General features: G+C 47.2%; 1 protein-coding gene across 1 annotated transcript in view; it reads right to left on the bottom strand.

Moving 5' to 3' along the window:
• Positions 1-17,448, bottom strand: part of TMEM225B (transmembrane protein 225B) — a 29,257-nt gene extending 11,809 nt beyond the window's left edge. The window contains exons 1-2 of the mRNA XM_082644018.1: positions 17,160-17,448; positions 447-618 (exon numbers count right to left, since the gene is read on the bottom strand). Coding sequence (XP_082500144.1) covers positions 447-560 — 114 coding nt within the window. The 5' untranslated portion in view covers positions 561-618; positions 17,160-17,448. The remainder of the gene's footprint in view (positions 1-446; positions 619-17,159) is intronic.
• Between the last annotated feature and the right edge of the window lie 2,254 nt (positions 17,449-19,702).

Raw genomic sequence — 19,702 nt, 5'->3', positions numbered from 1 at the left:
TTCCTTCCTGCTGACCACCCTCCACCTTTCCGTGGCCCCAAAGCCCCAGTGACATTTTCCAGACCCAAAGATGGGTGCTGACCTGGCCATCAGCCCCCAGATCCATCCCCGCGGGTCCCAACAGCCGGCCGGTAATGTTTGGGGTTTGGGGGGCCTCTTCCTCTTCCTCGCCCTCCCCCTCCCAACCCATGGCTCCACCTCCGCTCGCCACCGCCCCCCCCCCGACTGTTTCCCGTCCCTCTGCCGAGGCACCGTTGGGGTCTCCCGGTCTCGCGGTCTCCCGGGCGGGGCTTCCCTCCAGGCGGCCCGCGGTCCGGACCTCCCGTTGGCCCCCGAGGCCCGGCGAGGGTCTGCTCCGTCTCCCGGTAGAGCCCACCGAGCCCTTGGGGCCCTGCAGGGGAGGGCGGGGGTTCTCACCTCTCGGCCCGCCGCCGCCCGCTGCTCACCTGGCCCTCGGCTGGGGGAACCTGGCCTCCGGAGTGGTCCGCAGTCGCGGAACAGAGTCGGGGCTGGAGCAGCCTTAAGTCCGCGGATCTGAATTCGGATTCCAGCTCTGCCATCACCAGCAGGATGACCTTGGGTGAGTTACTTCTCCTTCCTGGGTGTCAGTTTTCTCATCTGTGAAACGGGAATGATAATAGTAACTCCCCCCGTGAGATGGCTGGAAGTGCCTGGAAGACACGTCGCTGTGGACTCTGCTGAGAGGCTGCACTACACAAACAGCAGCCTGGAAGAAGCCAGAGTTTCCTGACTACCCAAGGCCCTGCCAGTTCGCTCCCCTTCCCCAAGACCCTCGCTCACCCCCCCTCCCCCACTCCCAGGCCCTCCCTCGCCCTTGCCCTGCGCATGCGTTTTGGTCGCCTTCAGGCCCCCCCCCGCCGCCGCCGCCACTCCGCCCCCGGCCCTCACATTCCTCCGCTCTTCTCTGCCCTAGCGTCTTAAGGCTGACTGCACCTCTCACCACGTGGGCTGGTTTTAAACTTTTAAACTTAGGCTCTTCCAACAGAGGCACTCTGGCTCCTGGCCCTGGGGGTGGCGCTGGGGGGCCGGTTCGAGTGGCAAGAGCGGCCACACTTGGAGCCGGATAAGTCACCAGCCCCCCTTGCTTTGAGTCTACGCCCACCAAGGAAACGCATTTGTAACTGCTAAATTTTAAAAAGCCAGGACCATGTCTGCCACCTCCTCACACCTCTCCACTAGGGCCAGCACATATTCAAAGACAACAGGAAGGGATGAGAGCTGATGAACCACTAATTTATTGAATCACCTATCATGTGAGAGGCATAGCAAAGACCCTTTTACTAGTCAGGATTCTATCTGTCCTAAGGTTCAGACCCGGATTTGTAAGCGCTCAGGCAAGACAGGGTCTTTATTGGCTTAGCTGGGGCAGGGCAGAGTACAGCTGGGGAGGCCTAGAGCCAGGCCAGGGAGACCCCCTCTGCCCTGATCTCAGAGAGATGGCTTTGATCCCCTCCACCCCATAGGCTATCATCCTCCAGGCGGCAGGGGACACAGTCAACTTCCAGACTCACATCCTCACATTTAGCCACCTGAGGGAAAAAGAATATCTTCTTCACCCTATTCCCACCCCTACTTGGTTGGAAATTTCCCAGGGAAGCATTCTGATTGGCTCAGCTCTGGTCAAAAGCTCATTCCACTCTGGCCAAAGAAGATGACTCAGCTGTGCCGCACAGAGGCCGGGCAGGTAGGATCATCGAAGAAGCCAGCGATGTGGACCACTTATCTGGAGCAGCGTACAAACTTTCTAAAAGGAAGTGAACACCTTTAGAACACCTTTCTAAAAGGTGTTCTCAGAAGAAGGGAGAAGTTATGGCAGACCGTGACAGCATCATCATATGCACTCTATGTCATACTCTTTTACACATCAAATCCAAATCATGGGCATTATTATGCCCAGGCTGCAGATGAAAAAACTGAGTCTCAGGTTAAGAACATGCCCGATGGGCTTCCCTGGTGGCGCAGTGGTTGAGAGTCCGCCTGCCGATGCAGGGGATGCGGGTTCGTGCCCCAGTCCGGGAGGATCCCACATGCCGCGGAGGGGCTGGGCCCGTGAGCCATGGCCGCTGAGCTTGCGCGTCCGGAGCCTGTGCTCCGTAACGGGGGAGGCCACGACAGTGAGAGGCCCGTGTACGGCAAAAAAAAAAAAAAAGAACATGCCCGAACTATCATGTGGATGGTTGCTAAAGGATCATGGATGATTACTAAAAACATTAGGCTGTAGAGGAACAGATTCTTCACATGGTGCTGGAGTAGATCATCCTCACAAATTACTAGTTGCAAAAGGAAAACGTATCTTTACATAGGAGAAATCTAGCAGTCACTACCTTAACAAGTGAACAAACAGCACTACTTGAGGTGGAATAATCTGACAATATGTGCCTCTTGAGGTGATAACAGTATGAAGGAGACATCACCTGTGAGGTATTCTTGCCAAAAATGTGTCATCAGGCCTCTAAACCTCTTTTCAGTTAAGAGAAAATACAGGGGGGCGAGAAGGAAGCTAAATACCACCGGAGGAAAACAAGGAAATCAATTTTGTAGAAAATTATAGGGGCTTCCCTGGTGGTGCAGTGGTTGAGAGTCCGCCTGCCGATGCAGGGGACACGAGTTCGTGCCCCGGTCCGGGAGGATCCCACATGCCATGGAGCAGCTGGGCCTGTGAGCCATGGCCACCGAGCCTGCGTGTCCGGAGCCTGTGCTCCGCAACGGGAGAGGCCACAACAGTGAGAGGCTTGCGTACCGCAAAAAAAAAAAAAAAATTATAAAGGATAACTCTTCTTGACTCCTCCAAAAGTCTCTGTCATTAAAAAAAAAAAAAAGTGGAACTATTATAGATTAAAAGAAACTAAAGAGATATAAAGCCAAATGTAATGTGACCCTTGATTTTTTTTTTTCTGATTTGAAATCGTCTAACTATAAAACACATTCTTGGGGCAACTAGGGAAAATCTAAATACAGACTCCATTTTAGATGGTATTATGGAATTAAATTATTTTCCTTAGGTATGTTAATAGTGTTGCGATTATGTAGGAGAATGACCTTACTCTTAGGAGACACATGCCGTAGTATTTAGGGTGAAGGTTATATCTGAGCTTACTTTCAAATGATTCAGAAAAAAAGCATATAGATAGAAAGCAAATATGGAAAAATGTTAATACTGTCCATCTAAGTGGAGGATATATAGGGTGTTCATTATTCTATTCTTTCAAGTTTTCTGTATATAAATCAGACAAAAAAATCAGAAAAAAATAAAGAGAGACCTTGTCTAAGAACACAAACAGCTGGAACCTGAACCCGGGTTTATCACTCAGCCTCTCAACACGAGTGCTTTCTCTAATGACAGAGGCCAGGATAGGTGAACATGGTCCCTGCCCTCATCGAGCCTGCAGGAAGCGCAGAAGACAGGCAACTGAATAAATCATTTTTTTAAAGTGTGCTCGGTGCACAAAAAGTATAGCATGCTATGGCAATTGCAGAGCGCGAACAATTCAGTCCAAAGGAAGACCTGCCAAGAAGGCCCTTCTGGACAGAATCTTACTCCCAAAAAGGGACTGCAATGTGCAAAGACTTTTACCTGCTCTACAGCAAGAAATACTGTACATTATACTTTGCACACATGCTCCCTTGTGCACAAACAGAACAAAAGTCTGACTTACCTTTGTGATGGATGAATCTGCCTACTTTTTCCTTTTACCCTTTGCTGCTCTCAACTCATTACAGTAAGACCCCCTAATGGCTCTTGACCTACATTTGAAAAATACTGTGTTCAAGGACCCAGTGAACTTCAGAATGACTGGGAGAAGGGGAGGCCACAGAGGGCTGGAGAAGTCAGTGGGCAGAGCTGGGATTTGAAAGGTCTTGTTGATTTCATTCTGAGGGCCATGACGGGCCTTTGGTGGGATTAAAGCAGTTCATGTGGGTGCCACTGCCAAAATTCATCTTCCTCCTCCTCCTATCTCCCTGAGAAATGGACTATTTCCTGCCGTATCAATAAACAAAGGATGTCATAGTTGTCAACGATTGCAGCCCTCCAACGTGAGCTGAGGAAACTTAGGGCTGAAAAGAACACCTGCCACCTAGCAGCCATCAGACTGTGGCCACTCCCTGTGGTGAACCCTGAGGAAACTCAGGATGTGTCAGGCTACTGGCCCCAGATAACTGAGGTCCACAGCAAATGAATGATTTCAGTGAGCCAAGACTCTTGCATCCTCCCATACATAGAAAAGCGCTAAATTCCTTGAGATATCTGGTTTTCTTTTACAATAATCTTTTGATGTCCCGACAGCCTGTCCTTTGTTGCCAAATTCCTATATATCCTGGCTCCCCCTCCCCTCCTCGGAGCAGTTTCTCAGAGTTATCTGAAACGCTGTCCCCCCGGGGCTGCAGTCCTTATTTTGCCCCAAATAAAACTTAACTCACAGCTCTCACGTTGTGCTTTTTTTTTTTTTTTAAGTCAAGATCCCCATTGCCCAAAGACTCCTGCCCCTTCAACCAGAACATAGGAAATGCCTCTCACCCAGGGGGCCCAAGGCTGTGTTCAAAGTATGGCTTGGGACTGCCAGACCAGCCCTTCCCAGGACTGAATATTTTAGAAAGTGTGTATAAGTTTAGGTTATAGTCTCCTCTGGAAGCATTTTCATGTTTTCCCGGGTCTAGGGTAGGGGGACAGGCAAGGGAAGAGGGAACTGTCTGCTGGAAAAGTAGGTAGAGAGCCCATGAGCTGGGGCTGGAGTCTTCAGAGTTCTGACTCCCCCAGGCTCTGTGCTTTCCTTGGTCCCGAGCTCCAAAGGGAAAATCCAAAGTTACCCAAACCATAGCTTTACTGCACAGGGCAGAACCAGACCTGGCAATGAGCAGGCCCTGAGGGCGCCCACCCAGTAGCTGGCTCCACCCCCAGCACAAGTCCCTCCCACCGCTCCTTCCACCTGGCCTGGGACACCCTGTCTGTCTCCTCTCACACAGGCCCCGGAGTCTCTCCGTACTCCCAGCCTAGCCCTCTTGCCAGCCCTCAGTGCCTAAGCCACCAGATCCTGTGTGGTCTCTTTGTGTCCTCCTAGCACCTGTGAAGCATTGATAACTTCTCCTGTATAGATTCTCAACCTTGGTTGCACATTAGAATTACTTGGGAGCTTACAAAACCCCAAAGTCCAGGCCATACCCCATACCAAATGTACACAACCTCAGAGACTGAGGCTCCAGTGCTTTGAAAGCTCCCCAGGTGACTCCAGTAGGCAACCCAAGCTGAGAATCTCTGCTCTACTGGGTCCTGCTGCAGCTAGGAGCCATGAGAGGTGGGGGAATGAGGTCACGATGGGTTCGGGGGATCCACCCTCCTGGTTTGCGGAGGACTGAGCATTTTACTGGATGTGGGATGTTCGATGTTAAGGCTGGGTAAGTCCTGGCATACTGGGATGAGCTGGTCACCCTCGTGTTCACCTGAGCTCTAACAGCTTGATGAACTACTCTGTCCACTAGTAATATTTGTGCCTAAAGAACCAGAGCCCCACTTGAGTGCTTTTGATACTGCTAGGCAAACTCTTTTCTCCCCTCTCCTGGCCCCCAGGGACACCTCCGCTCTTGAGGCCTGGCACGTGACTCCACACACTTACCTTGTCCTGGGGTGCCCTTCTCGGCCAGTCAGAATCCGACCTGGCCTTTAGACCCCACTCATCAAGCCCTGCCTTATTCCAGAAGCTTCTCAGACCCCACAGAAGGAAAGGGCCCTTTCTGTGGTATGAGGGGGTGGAAGGGACTCGAAGAGGGTCACATGCCAGATGGAGTAAGGGGGCCCACTGGCTGAGGGCTCAGACCTGGCTTCACAGAGTCTACTCAGGGTGTCCAGATGGCAAGGTGACCCTTGTATAGTGTGATAATCACCTACAGGAACAGAGGAGGAAGGTGGGGGAGTGCAGAGAAGCGTGGAGACAAACAGGAAGACTTCAGCTTCCAATAAACAGATTCACTCCACAGCCACTGAACACCTGTGTGCATAGCACCAGACCAGGCAGGGAAAGGTATACAAGACAGAGGCAACTTTCAATTTCAAGAGTCTACAATGTAAGTATAGTTTTCACTGATATTTTAGATAATCACTAATCCAGACTAACAGGAGGAAAAATAATCTGATTTTTTGTAATCAAAACATAAGCGTTTACAACAAAGTAGATATTTCTCTCAGACGCCTAGAATAAATCTAAACTATACTGCCTGCTAGAGGTACTTTGGGAATCTCCTTTAATGATTAAAATATTCCTGATAAATTGGTGCTCAAATTTTTGATGTTTTAAAATTTTATCAGTCAGTCATGTGTCACACTATTCAACTACTTTGCAAACTTTTCCCTCGATAATTACACGGCAGTGAGGCTCTGCCTCAGGTTATAATGGAAGTTTTGTTATAAAGGAGTCTGAACAGTAGCTTTCCTGATAGGAAATCTTGAAGCTTATTATTGAGGTTCTTTTTTAAAAACAGCCAGAAGCTAACCATTTCTCTCTACCTAAACTTGAAATAAATGTGTACTTCTCATAGGATAGTAAGCATGTGTATGACTAGGATTCAATCAGAGAAGGAAAACCACGGCCCAGTAAAGGCAAAAAAGAATCCTAGGGAAGGTAGACTAGTTTCATGTCCAGCTCCAGTGAGGTGAGTCAGCAGAGCAGTGACATGTGTGAGCTACAAAATTACTGCTGCTTCTGTTCTGCCCTCCAACTCTCCCAAGAATCTCCCTTGTAGACCACACAAACCGAAAAATACAAGAAAGGGAAATCTGACACATGCACTTCAGCCTACCAGAGTTGACAAATCACAAAGCCCATGACATGTTATACTGAGAAATTATTGGGCTTAGAAAATTTTCCCATTTATTAAAAGCATCTATAAAATATAAAACAAAAAGAGATTCAGGAGTCTGCAGGACATTGAGGAGGGAAAATGCTGGTCCAAGAAGACCCAAGAGCCACTTCCATGTATAGTTACAACCAACAGGACAGATGAGATACAAGGAAAGCTATTGGATTCAAAGGTCACACTGCAGCTTTCCTGATCTATGAGTCTGAATCCAGAATGCCCTGATTCTTTCTTCCCTGGAATGGATCTAACCCATTCCATTTTTGGTGGAAGATTATGGAGATGTGAAAAAAAAACCACAGAATCTCCCTCTGATGTAGATCCTCAAAATCAAATAAAAAGTAGTGCTAACTTAAGCTTCCACTTTAGTCATTCCTTCTGTAGTGTCACATGACGCCCCTTTCGTGCCCCTCTCTGACACATAGCAAGGCTCTCCCCATACCCATCATTCCCCCAAAGCAAACTGGCTAATGCTGAGTAAGGCGGGAACTCTGTCTAAAGGTACTTATGCACTGAACACGTCTATGAGATCTGTCCACTATGTGGATTTTCAGGTCTTAGTAAGAGTTGAGCTAGGACTGAAGGCCGTCTGCATTCACTACAGCCAAAGGTTTTCTCCCCAGCACGAGTTCTCTGATGTTCGCTAAGAGCTGAACTCCAACCAAAGGCTTTATCACCTTCACTTCATTCACAGTTTCTCTCGTGAATGGATTCCCAGGTGATCAATAAGGTATGAATTGTACTTGAAGGTTTTCCCACATTCTTTACATTCAGAAGGTTTTACCCCACTGTGAGTCTTCTGGTGCTGAATAAGGTGGGAGTTCCGACTAAAGGCCTTCCCGCACTCACTACACTCATAGGGTCTTTCTCCAGTGTGAATTCTATAATGTTTGATAAGGAGTGAACTCCTACTGAAAGCTTTCCCACACTCATTACAGTCATAAGGAGTCTCCCCTGTATGGACTCTCTGATGTTCGATGAGGTGTGAGTTACGACTGTAAGCTTTCCCACAGTCGCTGCATTTGTATGGTCTCTCTCTGGTGTGAACTCGCCGATGTTCTGTTAGATTTGAGCTCTGGCTGAAGGCCTTCCCACATTCGGTACATTCATAGGGCTTCTCCCTAGTGTGGATTCTTTGATGTCGAAGGAGACTTGAGCTCCGACTGAAAGCTTTTCCGCACTCATGACACATGTAAGGCATCTCCCCCGTGTGGATGATCTGATGCTGGATGAGGTGTGAGCTGCGCCGGAAGGCCTTCCCACACTCACCGCATTCGTAGAGTTTCTCCTCGGTGTGGATTCTTTGATGCTGAATGAGATTTGAACTATGGCCAAAGGCTTTTCCACATTCATGACACTCATAAGGCTTCTCCCGTGTGTGGATTTTTTCATGCTAAATATGGTATGTGTTCCATCTGAATAGCTTGCCACAAATGTTGCACATTTGAGATTTTTCTTCCATAAGAATGTGTGGCTGTCGGATAAAGTCCGAGATATGACCAAAATTCTGTCCATACCCATAGGGTCCCGCATGTTTGTTTCGTTCAGATTCCTCTCCTTCATGTGGCTGTGTCCCTACTTCAAGAGTTTTCTGCTTTGTAATTAATTGATCCTCAGGCCAGGTCTCACCATCTGACAGAAAATACAAAAAAAAGTATATGTAACAATAAAAATTCCCTGTAGGAAACAGGATGATCAAAGTATTCCAGGGTATCTGGTTCAGAAAAGTACGAGAAATGGCCTCACAATAGGAGGAAAAGATGGATACAAGCTGAGCAGATTTGGAGAAAGTGGTGGGGAAACTAAAGTGAGGATTTATATATGAAGTCCCTGACCAGACAGATACACTGGAATTAGCAGAATAGGAAAGCAGAGTTTGAGGGAAGTGGGATTATCTCAGAACACAGGAAGGGTGATGCTGGGGGCTCTGTGTGGGGAGGGGCAGGGACTGAACGGATAAATAAAAGAACCTCACGCAGAGGTTCTGTCCACATGGTACCCTGGTCACATGCGTTGTCACTGTGGTAACAGGGAAGGCTCCCTTCCTGTAATCGCACACCAGCACCTTCCTCACTCCTGTTGAGAGCCTCTCTCTACACACAGATGCTCACATGCTCATTCATGAACATGACATACTCGGACCTTAGATGCATCTTTTAGAAATGGTACAAACTGGGAGGGTTTGCGAGAGGGAGGGGAGAATAGGGGGAAAAGTTGTTTAAAATATGAAGCACGGGGTAGTGAGAAATACTTCCAAATCTATTTCAACTCTAAGAGAACATACAAAAACCAATTCTGGGGACTTGCCCGACATTCCAGTGGTTAAGACTCTACCTTCCAATGCAGGGGGCGCAGGTTCAATCCATGGTCAGAGAACTAAGACCCAAGATCCCACATGCCACGCGATGCGGCCAAAAATTTAAAAACAAACAAACAAAAAATTCTGCACCCTAGCTGTATCTAAGGGAGACCTTAGAAAAACATCTCCTGTTTACTATAATACATTTCTCAAGTTTTACTTATTAAATGTGGCTTACTGAAGTGAAGTGATATTACAGAAAGAAGGCCCTCTTTTTAGGGGGATCTTTCTGGAAGAAGGGGGTGCTGAGGAATATCCAATGTAGTATCATTTCCATCAGCAGTGAAAGTCTAAAACATATGCAACCCTGATTTTAGTAGGGAATGGTCATTGTCTTTAAGGAATTTAATAAGTATCTGGTCTCACAGAACCATATTTACACTTGTTCTCCACCTCCAGATATGACCTCATCTTCCGTACATTCAATTTGGGTACTGGTTTTCTTACAAATATTTTTGTGATGAGAACTTTTAAGATCTACTCTCTAAGCAACTTCCAAATATACTACATGGTGTTATTAACTATAGCTGTACCTTATATCCCTGGGACTTATTCACCTTATAACTGTAAGTTTGTACTTTTGGACCCCCTTCATCCAGTTCTCCCACTCCCCACTCCCCGCCTCCGGCAACCACCAATCTGTTCTCTGTATCTATGAGTTTGGATTTTTCAGATTTCACATACAAGTCAGGTCATACAGTTTGTCCTTCTCTGACTTATTTCACTTAGCATAATGTCCTCAAAGTCCATCCATGCTGTTGCGATGGCAGGAATTCCATGTTTTTTATGGCTGGATAATGTTCCATTGTGTGTACAGATAGCACATTTTCATCCATTCATCCATCGATGGACACTTTGATTGTTTCCATGTCTTGGCTATTGTAAGTAATGCTGCAATGAACCTGGGGGTGCAGATATCTTTTCGAGAGAATGATTTATTTTCCTTTGAATAAATACCCAGAAGTGCTGGATCACATAGTAGTTCCATTTTTAATTTTTTGAGGAACCTCCATACCATTTTCCATAATGGCTGCACCAATTTACATTCCCACCAACAGTGCACGAGGGTTCCCTTTTCTCCACGTCCTCGTCAACACTTTTTATTTCTTATCTTTTCGATGTTAGTTATACTACCAGGTGTGAATGGATTGCTGATTTAATGTCTTTACGTCCCCTTGCACGTGTGTTTACCTTGTCAGACAGATTGCAAGCTCCTGAGGAGCAGGGACTAGGGTTTCTTCTCTACCTCCCTGACCTGGCCCCCATCTGTCTTTCCAGCCTCATTCTGATCTTCTCCCTACACAAAGCCTCTTTACTATCTGTTGAACCACTCTAGTCATAGTATGTGAAGGCTGAGATGTTGTAGAGAATGTGCCTTTTATTTGGCCCACTGCCCGAGATTTGACAGCCTGCCCAACGTAGTCGAGAATGTCAATCTCACTGCTCTCAGGCCCTGTTCAATATCACCTTCTCCATGAAGCCGAAGGTGATCCTTTTCCTACAGCTCTGGAAATACTCCTCATCTTTAAGTCATGTAACAGTCAGTACGTTTTATTGATCACTAACAACATGCCAGGTATAGTTCCAGACTCTGAGATACGTCAGTAAGCAAAACACAAAAATCCTCAAAGACCTTTCATTTTACTAAGGGAGATGGATAGTAAACTATGTCGATTACATACTGTTAAAAGGTCATAAAAGTGTTATAAAGGAAAAAAGCAAAGAACAAGGATTAGAGTGCCAGGGGCCAGTGGGCAAAAGGGTTGCAATTTTAAATATCACAGTCAAAGGAGGACTAAGAAAATGACATTTAAGCCAAGACCTGAAGGATAAGGACATGTGGGAAAGAGCATTACACATAGAAGAAATAGCAAGTGTGAGACCCTGGGTGTTCAAAGAGGCAACTGTGACTGGAGGAGAATGGGCAAGGGGGAGAGGAGTGAGAACTGAGGTCAGAGACATAGAAGGGGGATCAGAGAACACAGGACCCTGTAGGCTACAGGTTTGTAAGAGGTTTATTTCAGAGTGAGATGGGAAGCCACTGGAGGGTTCTGACTAGAGGAAGACAAGAGCTGACACTTTACCAGGATCACACTGGCTGCCATGCTGGGTAGAGGCTGGAGGGAGGCAACTGCAGAAACAAGACAACCAACCAGGCTGCTGCGATAATCCAGGGGAGAAATGATGGCGACCTGAACCAAGACGGTAGCAGAGGAGGTAGTAAGAAGCACTTGGATTCTGGAAAGAAACGTTGACAGTCGCATGGACAGGATTACTGGCTGACGGATATGGATATGAGAGAAACAAAAGTTTCTCTCTGGGTTGTGTAGCTGGAGGGATGGTGTTCCCATCTACTGGGATGGGGGATATTCGTAGACCAGCTACAGCATCTCCAATGATCGAAAAAGACATTTCCACACGACGGCTCTCATACCAGTTTCTTGAGATCAACCTATCCCAAACCTGCACATACACTTCTGGTGTGTGAGTACTTGGTACGATAGCCTTGCAACTCTCCTGTAGCCTTAACATTTTTCAAAATAAAAGGGGGGGGGCGGTAAATAATGACCAGTGACTCTCTTCTCTGTCCCCACATCCACTCAGTAAACAAAAGTACTATTGCTTCTACCTACAACATAGCAATACTTCTTTTTTTCCCCTGCCTTCCTGTTATCACTCCTAATATCCTAAAGTCAGATCCTAATCACCTCTCACACTAAACAAACTAGAATCTCTTCCTTGATTTGCAATGCTCATCTGCTAGCCTCCTGTTAAACAAAGCTCACATACTTCAATTTCTGCCAAGCAAATCTAAATTCTTTGGCGTGGCATTCGTTTTCCACACTTGTGCTCCGCTCTGCCTTTAGTCTCATCCTCTATCAATCTACTCTATGCTCCGGTTACTCTGAAATGTTTCCTGAACATTTAGCTCCCCACGCAATTCCTTCTCTGCTCGACCTTCTTCCTCCACCTGGATCAGCCTCCCTTCCAACTTCACCAATCAAAATCCTATCCACCCTGCAAGACCCAGATCAAAGGCAGCCTCCTTCCCCAAACTTAACCCTGCTCCAACCCCCGGCTGGAATTGATCGTTCCTTTGAATCTCTAAAGCATACAGTTCCTGCCCCCTCCTCGTGGCATTTAACCACATTGACTTTGGGCCTCTCCTTAGAAATATGTTTAGTTTTTTGTATGTGTGTATTCCCTTCAATTTATTTTGAAAGTACCTCTAGAATAAGAGGTGTCTTCCATTTCTTTTCCTCCAACCCCAGTACTATGTAAAGAACTCTGCACACATTAGGTGCTTTAAAATGCTCCTGATTATTTCCTAGCAATCCATTATAAGGAAGTTCTACTCCATCAAGAGAAGAATCTATAAATCACGGAGGGCCCCGCACTGACCACTTATAAAGTCTTCAGGACTAAACTCAAATAGAATTCAGAGAGGTATATCTCCTCGTGGGTTTGAGCCACTTATACAAGAAATATCAAAGACTTGGATCCAAACTCTGATGGACGGCAGGACCCTCTGGAATACCTCTGCAGACAGTGGCCAGTCTGAGACAGAGCTAGAGAAGCCCAAGAAGAGAGCAGTTGCCCTCTGGAATAACAGGGTCATCAAATGTGTCCCTGTGGATGAAGGTTTAAAAAAACATTTCTAGACTGATTTGCTTCTAATTTAAAGAGGGGGAAATCTACACAGTTCTTCAAGCAGCTTAACTACAAAGCTGTGTGATCCCAAGTACATTTACTTCTAACAGCAGAAGAAATGAGCAACGCTTCCTGTACTGGGTCAAATAGAGCCCTCACCCCCAAATTTATGTATACCTCAGAATGTGACCTTATTTGGAAATAGGGTCCTTGCAGAGGCAATTAGTTAAGATGAGATCATAATGGATTAGGGTGTACCCTAAATCCAATGACTGGAATCTTTATAAGAGAAAGGAGAGGAAGATTCAGACACAGAAACACATGGGAAAGAAGGCCATGTGACAACGGAGGCAAGATTGCAGTGATACAGCTACAAGCCAAGGAATGCCGAGGATGGCTGGAAGCCACCAGAAGCTACGAGCAGTCAAAGAAGGATTCTTCCCTAGAGCCTTCAGAGCAAGCCTGGCCCTCTTGGATTTCTAGCTTCCAGACCTATGAGAAAATACAGTTGTTTTAAGCCATGCAGTTGCCGTAATTTGTCATGGCAGTCGTAGGAAACTAATATACTTCCTGTTTGATTTAATCACTCAACAAACATATGTACCGCTGACTATGTGCAAGATTCTGGTAAAGAGATTATAATGCTGTTTCAAAGCACAATTAGGAATGACAACCCCTCCCTAGGTGAACTGCGGACGACATCCTCAAAGAATGAGCTACATCTTGAACTGTGATCGGCATCAACAAGGTAAAGAGAATTGCAGGCAAAAGCAACAGCATATGTTAAGGCTCAGAAACATAAAAGGGAATACTAAGTTTAAGGAGTAATGATAAGAAATTCAATGAGATGTATGCTCCGTGTGGGCAGGAAGTAGGACATAAAGCAGAAAAAACAGAGTAAAGGCAGATAATGAAAAGACAAAAAAACAATAATAAAGTCACTCTGAACAATTTTTTTTGTTTGTTTTTGTGGTACATGGGCCTCTCACTGCTGTGGCCTCTCCCGTTGCGGAGCACAGCCTCCGGACGCGCAGGCTCAGTGGCCATGGCTCACGGGCCCAGCCGCTCCGCGGCATGTGGGATCTTTCCGGACCGGGGCATGAACCCGTGTCCCCTGCATCGGCAGGTGGACTCTCAACCACTGCGCCACCAGGGAAGCCCCTGAACAATTTTTTTTGAAAAACATAATGAAGAGACATATACGCCACACTCAGGATTTTAGACTTTATTCTATAGGCAGAGAATAATATGGGCAGCCAAGCGTGGGGGAAATTACCAACAGCACAGGGATGTGTCAATACTCCAAGGAATTACAATGAGCCTAAAATGAGGAGGTGGTGGTGACAGGCAACAGAGTCAGGCCTTTCTGAAGAAAAAACTGACAGGATTTGGTGGCCAAATGAATACAGAGGGAAGGAGAATGTAGAGGATGATCCAAGTTTTCTGGCTTGGGAAAAGCACCTACTAAAATTAGTCAAGGGAGTCACTGGAAGGTAGGGAGGTGGGGGATGGCAGAAAAGAATGAGTCCAGAAGTACACTTACAGATGTCTGGTTCAGCACAGAGCGCAACCTGAAGTCTCAGAAGGGGACAGGATCACCCACAAGGGTGAAAGAGGAAGAGGGCTGAGAACTGCTTGGGGAGAATCAATGTTTAAGAAACGGGTGGAGGGAATTCCCTGGCAGTTCAGTGGTTAGGACTCTGCGCTTTCACTGCAGTGGCCCGGGTTCAATCCCTGGTCGGGGAACTGAGATCCCGCAAAGCATGTGGTGCAGCAAAGAAGGAAGGGAGGGAGGGAGGAAGGGAGGAAGGAAGGAAGGAAGGAAGGAGTAGAGAAACAGGAATGGGAAAGACCCTGAGAAGGCAAGTGGCAGGACCAGGAGAAAACGGTGCTTCCAAAACCAAAGAACAAGAGTTTCAAGGAACAGTGATCACGTCAACAGAAATACTAAAGGGTCAAAAAAAATTAGGGATGGGACTTCCCTGGTGGCGCAGTGGTTAAGAATCCGCCTGCCAATGCAGGGGACACAGGTTTGAGCCCTGGTCCAGGAAGAGCCCACATCCCACGGAGCAACTAAGCCAGTGTGCCACAACTACTGAGCCTGCGCTCTAGAGCCCTTGAGCCACAACTACTGAGCCAGCGCGCCGCTGACTACTGAAGCCCGCACACCCTAGAGCATGCACGCCGCAACTACTGAGCCCATGCATCGCAACTACTGAAGGCCGCGCGCTCTGGGGCCCGTGTGCCGCAACTACTGAGCCCGTGGGCCTTGAGCCCGTGCTCCATAACAAGAGAAGCCACCACAATGAGAAGCCCGCGCGCTGAGGCAAAGAGTAGCCCCCCGTCGCCGCAACTTGAGAGAAAAGCTCACACACAGCAATGAAGACCCAATGCAGACCAAAAAATAAAAATAAAAAAAATTTTTTTAATTAAAAAAAATATGTTCAGTGGATTCATTAGTTAAGCCACTGGCAACCTGGATATAATCAGTTTCGATGGAGCAGAAGCAGTGCCCTGCACCAAGTGAATGGCAGTTACAAAATTAACAGCAACTGGTGAAGATTTTTAAGAGGTATGATAGCAAAGGGAACAAAGGTGATTACACCCAACTTCCCTCTATTACTTAGTCAACCACCAAGTCCGACAGGTTTCCGTATCAACGTCTCTAGCATGTGTTTGTTTCCTTCCTGGCAGCCACCAGTCTGTTTCAGAAACCTGATGGGAGGAGGCTGCCCTGCACTGAGGTTTCAAGCATGGGACACTGGGATGTGTGGGGTTTGGGTAGGCAGAATGTAGGGGACAGTGACGCAAAAAAAGGACACAAAGGCACAATGGTGGATAGTGCAAAGTGTTTTCTGCATTGCCTTGTGCAGACACACCAGTCTTGAGGGGTCTGTCTGGGGGAACACTGAGATAAATACTTTAAAGTTGGGTTGAGGGCTTCCCTGGTGGCGCAGTGGTTAAGAGTCCGCCTGCCGATGCAGGGGATGCGGGTTCGTGCCCTGGTCCAGGAGGATCCCACATGCCGCAGAGCGGCTGGGCCCGTGAGCCATGGCCGCTGGGCCTGCGCGTCCGGAGCCTGTGCTCCGCAACGGGAGAGGCCACAACAGTGAGAGGCCCGTGTACCACACACACACACACACACACACAAAAGTTGGGTTGAGACCCCACTGCAGGGGACCCTGAATGCCAGGTTACAGAGAATGAACTGAATGCAGTGGGCACTGTGAACTAACACAAGTAAATATTTTAGGATGGCAACTAAGGCACTTGGCCTTAGAAAGACTAGCAGCGAGGAGCCTGTGATAAGCGCCTATCCCCTCTTACCTAAACTCTGATTCTTTTCTTACTCTAAATTCTTTCAAGGCCAAATATATGACTTTCTAAGGCCTCCTGGGCCAGTACCCAGTTGATAGGTGAACGTCCACATTGTTTATTGTCCTGTAGTCTCTCACAGATAACTATTCCAACTCAACTCTAAGCTGGTGTGTGGTGGCGGGGATGATGGGGTTAGGTTTTCTTTCAACTTAGTCTCAGAACCTTATAATAATAACTCAATAGAATATTTGAGTTAAAAATCAGCCTAAAACAGAATTAGAAGGCTAAATATGTGAAAGAAAAATCCTCCAAACATCAGCCATCTCAAAATCCATGATGTGGATTATCTAAGCCTTTGTCCCTCAATTAAATAATCCAAATCCACCTTTTTTTAAAGGCCAAGCATATACGAGATAATGGTGGGATGGTAGATTGAAATTTAAATGTTGATGTTTACAGTTTAACCTCATTTTCCATCAGCAGGTGGCTGGCCTGTCTACTGTACTCCACAGGCAAGGTACCCTCTCGAAGTTTACATCCTGGGTGGAAAATGTGTCTTCCCTAATGATGAAAGACAGGTTCGGGGGAGAAGCCCACTCTTTTCCTGGTACTTGGGGTATAGGACACACTTGGCTGGGTTCATTCATTCTTTTATTCACACAACATTTACTGAGCCTCTCAAAGGACAAGCAAGTTAACACGTGCTGGAATGACAGATCCTCAAGACTTAGTGCTATGGACAGTGCTGCTGCAGGTCTGCAGGTCTGTCTGCTCCACACATGAAGAGAGGAAACATTAGTGATAGGCTTTATTTACATGTAATAGAGTTTTAGGTTAAAAAAAAAATCAGTGTCTTGCACCAGGGTAATTCTAAGCGCACGGTTAGTCGCGTCCATCTGATCTGAGGCCGCGGTGGGAAGGACAAAGTTTAGACAAAGAAAGCAGCTAAGTCAGCTCTCCTCACCCTTGCTCTTTCGAGGCTCCTGCTCGAGGGACGGACACGGGGACTCCGGGGACGTCTGCTCAGGCAGCTTCTCCATGGGCCGGGTCCAGTCCCCGGTGCCGCTCCAAGGCCAGGATCTTCTCTAAAAGGTCTTCAGAACCCGACCCAAGAACGGGCAGTCACTTCAGGACAGAGAGCGAGAAGAGGACAGATGTAGGGAAAGCTGCCCGTGCCGTAGGTGCCGCTTCCTGAGAAGTTTCCGGCCTGGGGGCGGTCGGGGGAGCCTCGTCTTCCCTGCAGGCAGACTGGGCCCCGCCGCGGGGAGCGCCCGGCCGGCCGGCAGCGCGCCCCACCCCGACCCCACGGGATCCCCCCTGCCCGACCCTCTCCCGCCGCCCCAGCGCCGAACCGCAGCACTCACTCGCTCAGCCGGCCGCGCGTTCCGGCGGCGTCGGCGGCGTCGGCGACCTCGGCCTCCAGGGGGACTAGAAACTCCTGCTCCTCGGCGCGCACTTCCGGGACCCGTCTAGGCAGCTCGGAGGTCTAATCTCGATCGCGGGTTCCCTAGGGGCCGCTGGGGAGCTGGGTCCAGAGCGGAGTCGGGTGGGGGGCCTCCTTGGGCGTTTGTCCTCCTTCCCAAGGAGGGATTGAAGGAGGACAGAAAACATTTCTCTATTTGCCCTTCATCGCCCGAGTGGACTTAGGATCTAAATTGGTTTCTCTTTCTCATCCCCAGTGTCCCGTGTGCACCCCATTTGCCTCCTCCGCTCTGCTCCACCCACCTCCACATTCCTTCTTCAAGATCACAGGCCACGCTGACCCTGCTGGGCCAAAACCTGTTATCTACGCCCTCTGTCCAGCCTGCCCTCCTCTCCCTTTGTCGCTTCAACTCAGCCTCCCAGTTTTGCCTGGAGCATACAAACAAAGAGGAGGAACGTACTGGTACCGAAGGGCTGAAAGAGGAAGAAAAGCCGTAGAGATAGGATCAAGATCCAAACACCTACTGCACCTGGAGTACACAGGTTTGCAGAGGCGTATCTGATATACTGAAGCAGGAAAAAAGGATAAGGAAACGAGCTGTTCATGATAAAGAGGATTTTCCTGCTAAACTCAAACATAACAGCTACCGGTTATGGGGCACTGAAACTGAACATTATCTCATTAACCCTCACAACAACCCCACAAAATTGATACTTTTTACTATCTTACACGCCAGAAGCTGCACAGCTAGTGAGCAACCTAGAGGCAGGATTTCAATCCTGGCCCGTTCAAACCACAGCCTGGAGGATAACCACACTCCGGAGAGACAGTGGAGGAAGACGGGGTAAATGCTGTCTGCGGGACATAAGCAACTGCGGGAAAGACGCTCGTAATTACGTCCAAGTTGTAAATTTATTAACGTGGATGAAATACAAATATAAAAGGGTAACCATTTTCTTAGAGAGAGTGGGATGAGGCAGCAAAATAATTCCAAAATCAATATTTTCTTGTTGATTTGTACAGAGCACCATCTACTTGAAACCATTCTTAAGTCTTGGATTTAACATTGGCTCCTTCATGCACTCATATTTTGAAGGGAGTGTTAAGACTTGATGCTGCATGATAACGAATGTTAGAGGCATGTCAGTTTGCCGACTCCAGCAGGAAGTGCCCGTCAGGAGGCAGTTCCTACCACACAGACCACAAATGCCTAGTGATTTCTCTAGTCATATTTTAAGTTCTCCAAGCTCAGGGTGTCCCTCCCTGGACAATGCTAGTCCTGCACTGGTAAACGCTTGCTCGTTGATTTCCTCTTTTTTAGATTTTATGCTAAGTATCTCTCCTCTATTGTAGCGTTTTTTGTATTAGTATTTACATTAAAAACTTCTGGGCATTTAGTATATGACCAGTAGCTTTTACATTATCTCATTTAATTTTCATGCTATTAACAACCACACTGTATACACAAGAAAACTAGAAAGGCTAAGTAAAATGTCCAAAGTCATATAGCTAGTAAAGTTCAAACATATGTCTCATTCCAGTCATTGCTTTGACTCATCTGTCTTCTTTACCCAGTGGATTGTTTAATGCATTTGATTAGGTTAACTGTATCCACCAGCTACCACTAAATATCATATTTCCTGCCAACTGTATTACTGAATGAATGAAAGGACGTAAGAGGTTACATATTTGGATGTGAGAAATTCCATCGTTTCTGAGATAACACCCTATGGGCTTCCTTTGAACTTTGTTCTCAAATCCTCAGTTACCCACGTACTATTTCCTAAGGTGAGGCATTCTCCAAAGAGCTCATTTATTACTGCCTTGAAAATGCCATACTCCTTCCTCTGCAGGCCTTCTGACATGCTCTCTTTTGCTCGAAATACTCTCCCTGCTCCACTCTCAGCACTCTCCATCTCTAGTCTACCTATCCACTTTTGCTCAAGCCGAAAACCTAGGAATCAAACTTGATTTTCCCATTACCCACTTTGCTCCACCACTATAATATAATCAGAGGTGACAGTAAACCTTGGTAAGGATATGCATCTATTAGTAAGTCCTAGTTGGCAGAAAAATTAAGAATG

This window comes from Mesoplodon mirus, assembly GCF_964341445.2.
Source record: "Mesoplodon mirus genome assembly, chromosome: 15".
Classification (NCBI taxonomy): Eukaryota; Metazoa; Chordata; class Mammalia; order Artiodactyla; family Ziphiidae; genus Mesoplodon; species Mesoplodon mirus.
Note: the sequence above shows the minus strand (reverse complement) of the source record. Positions and strands in the feature narration are given on the sequence as shown.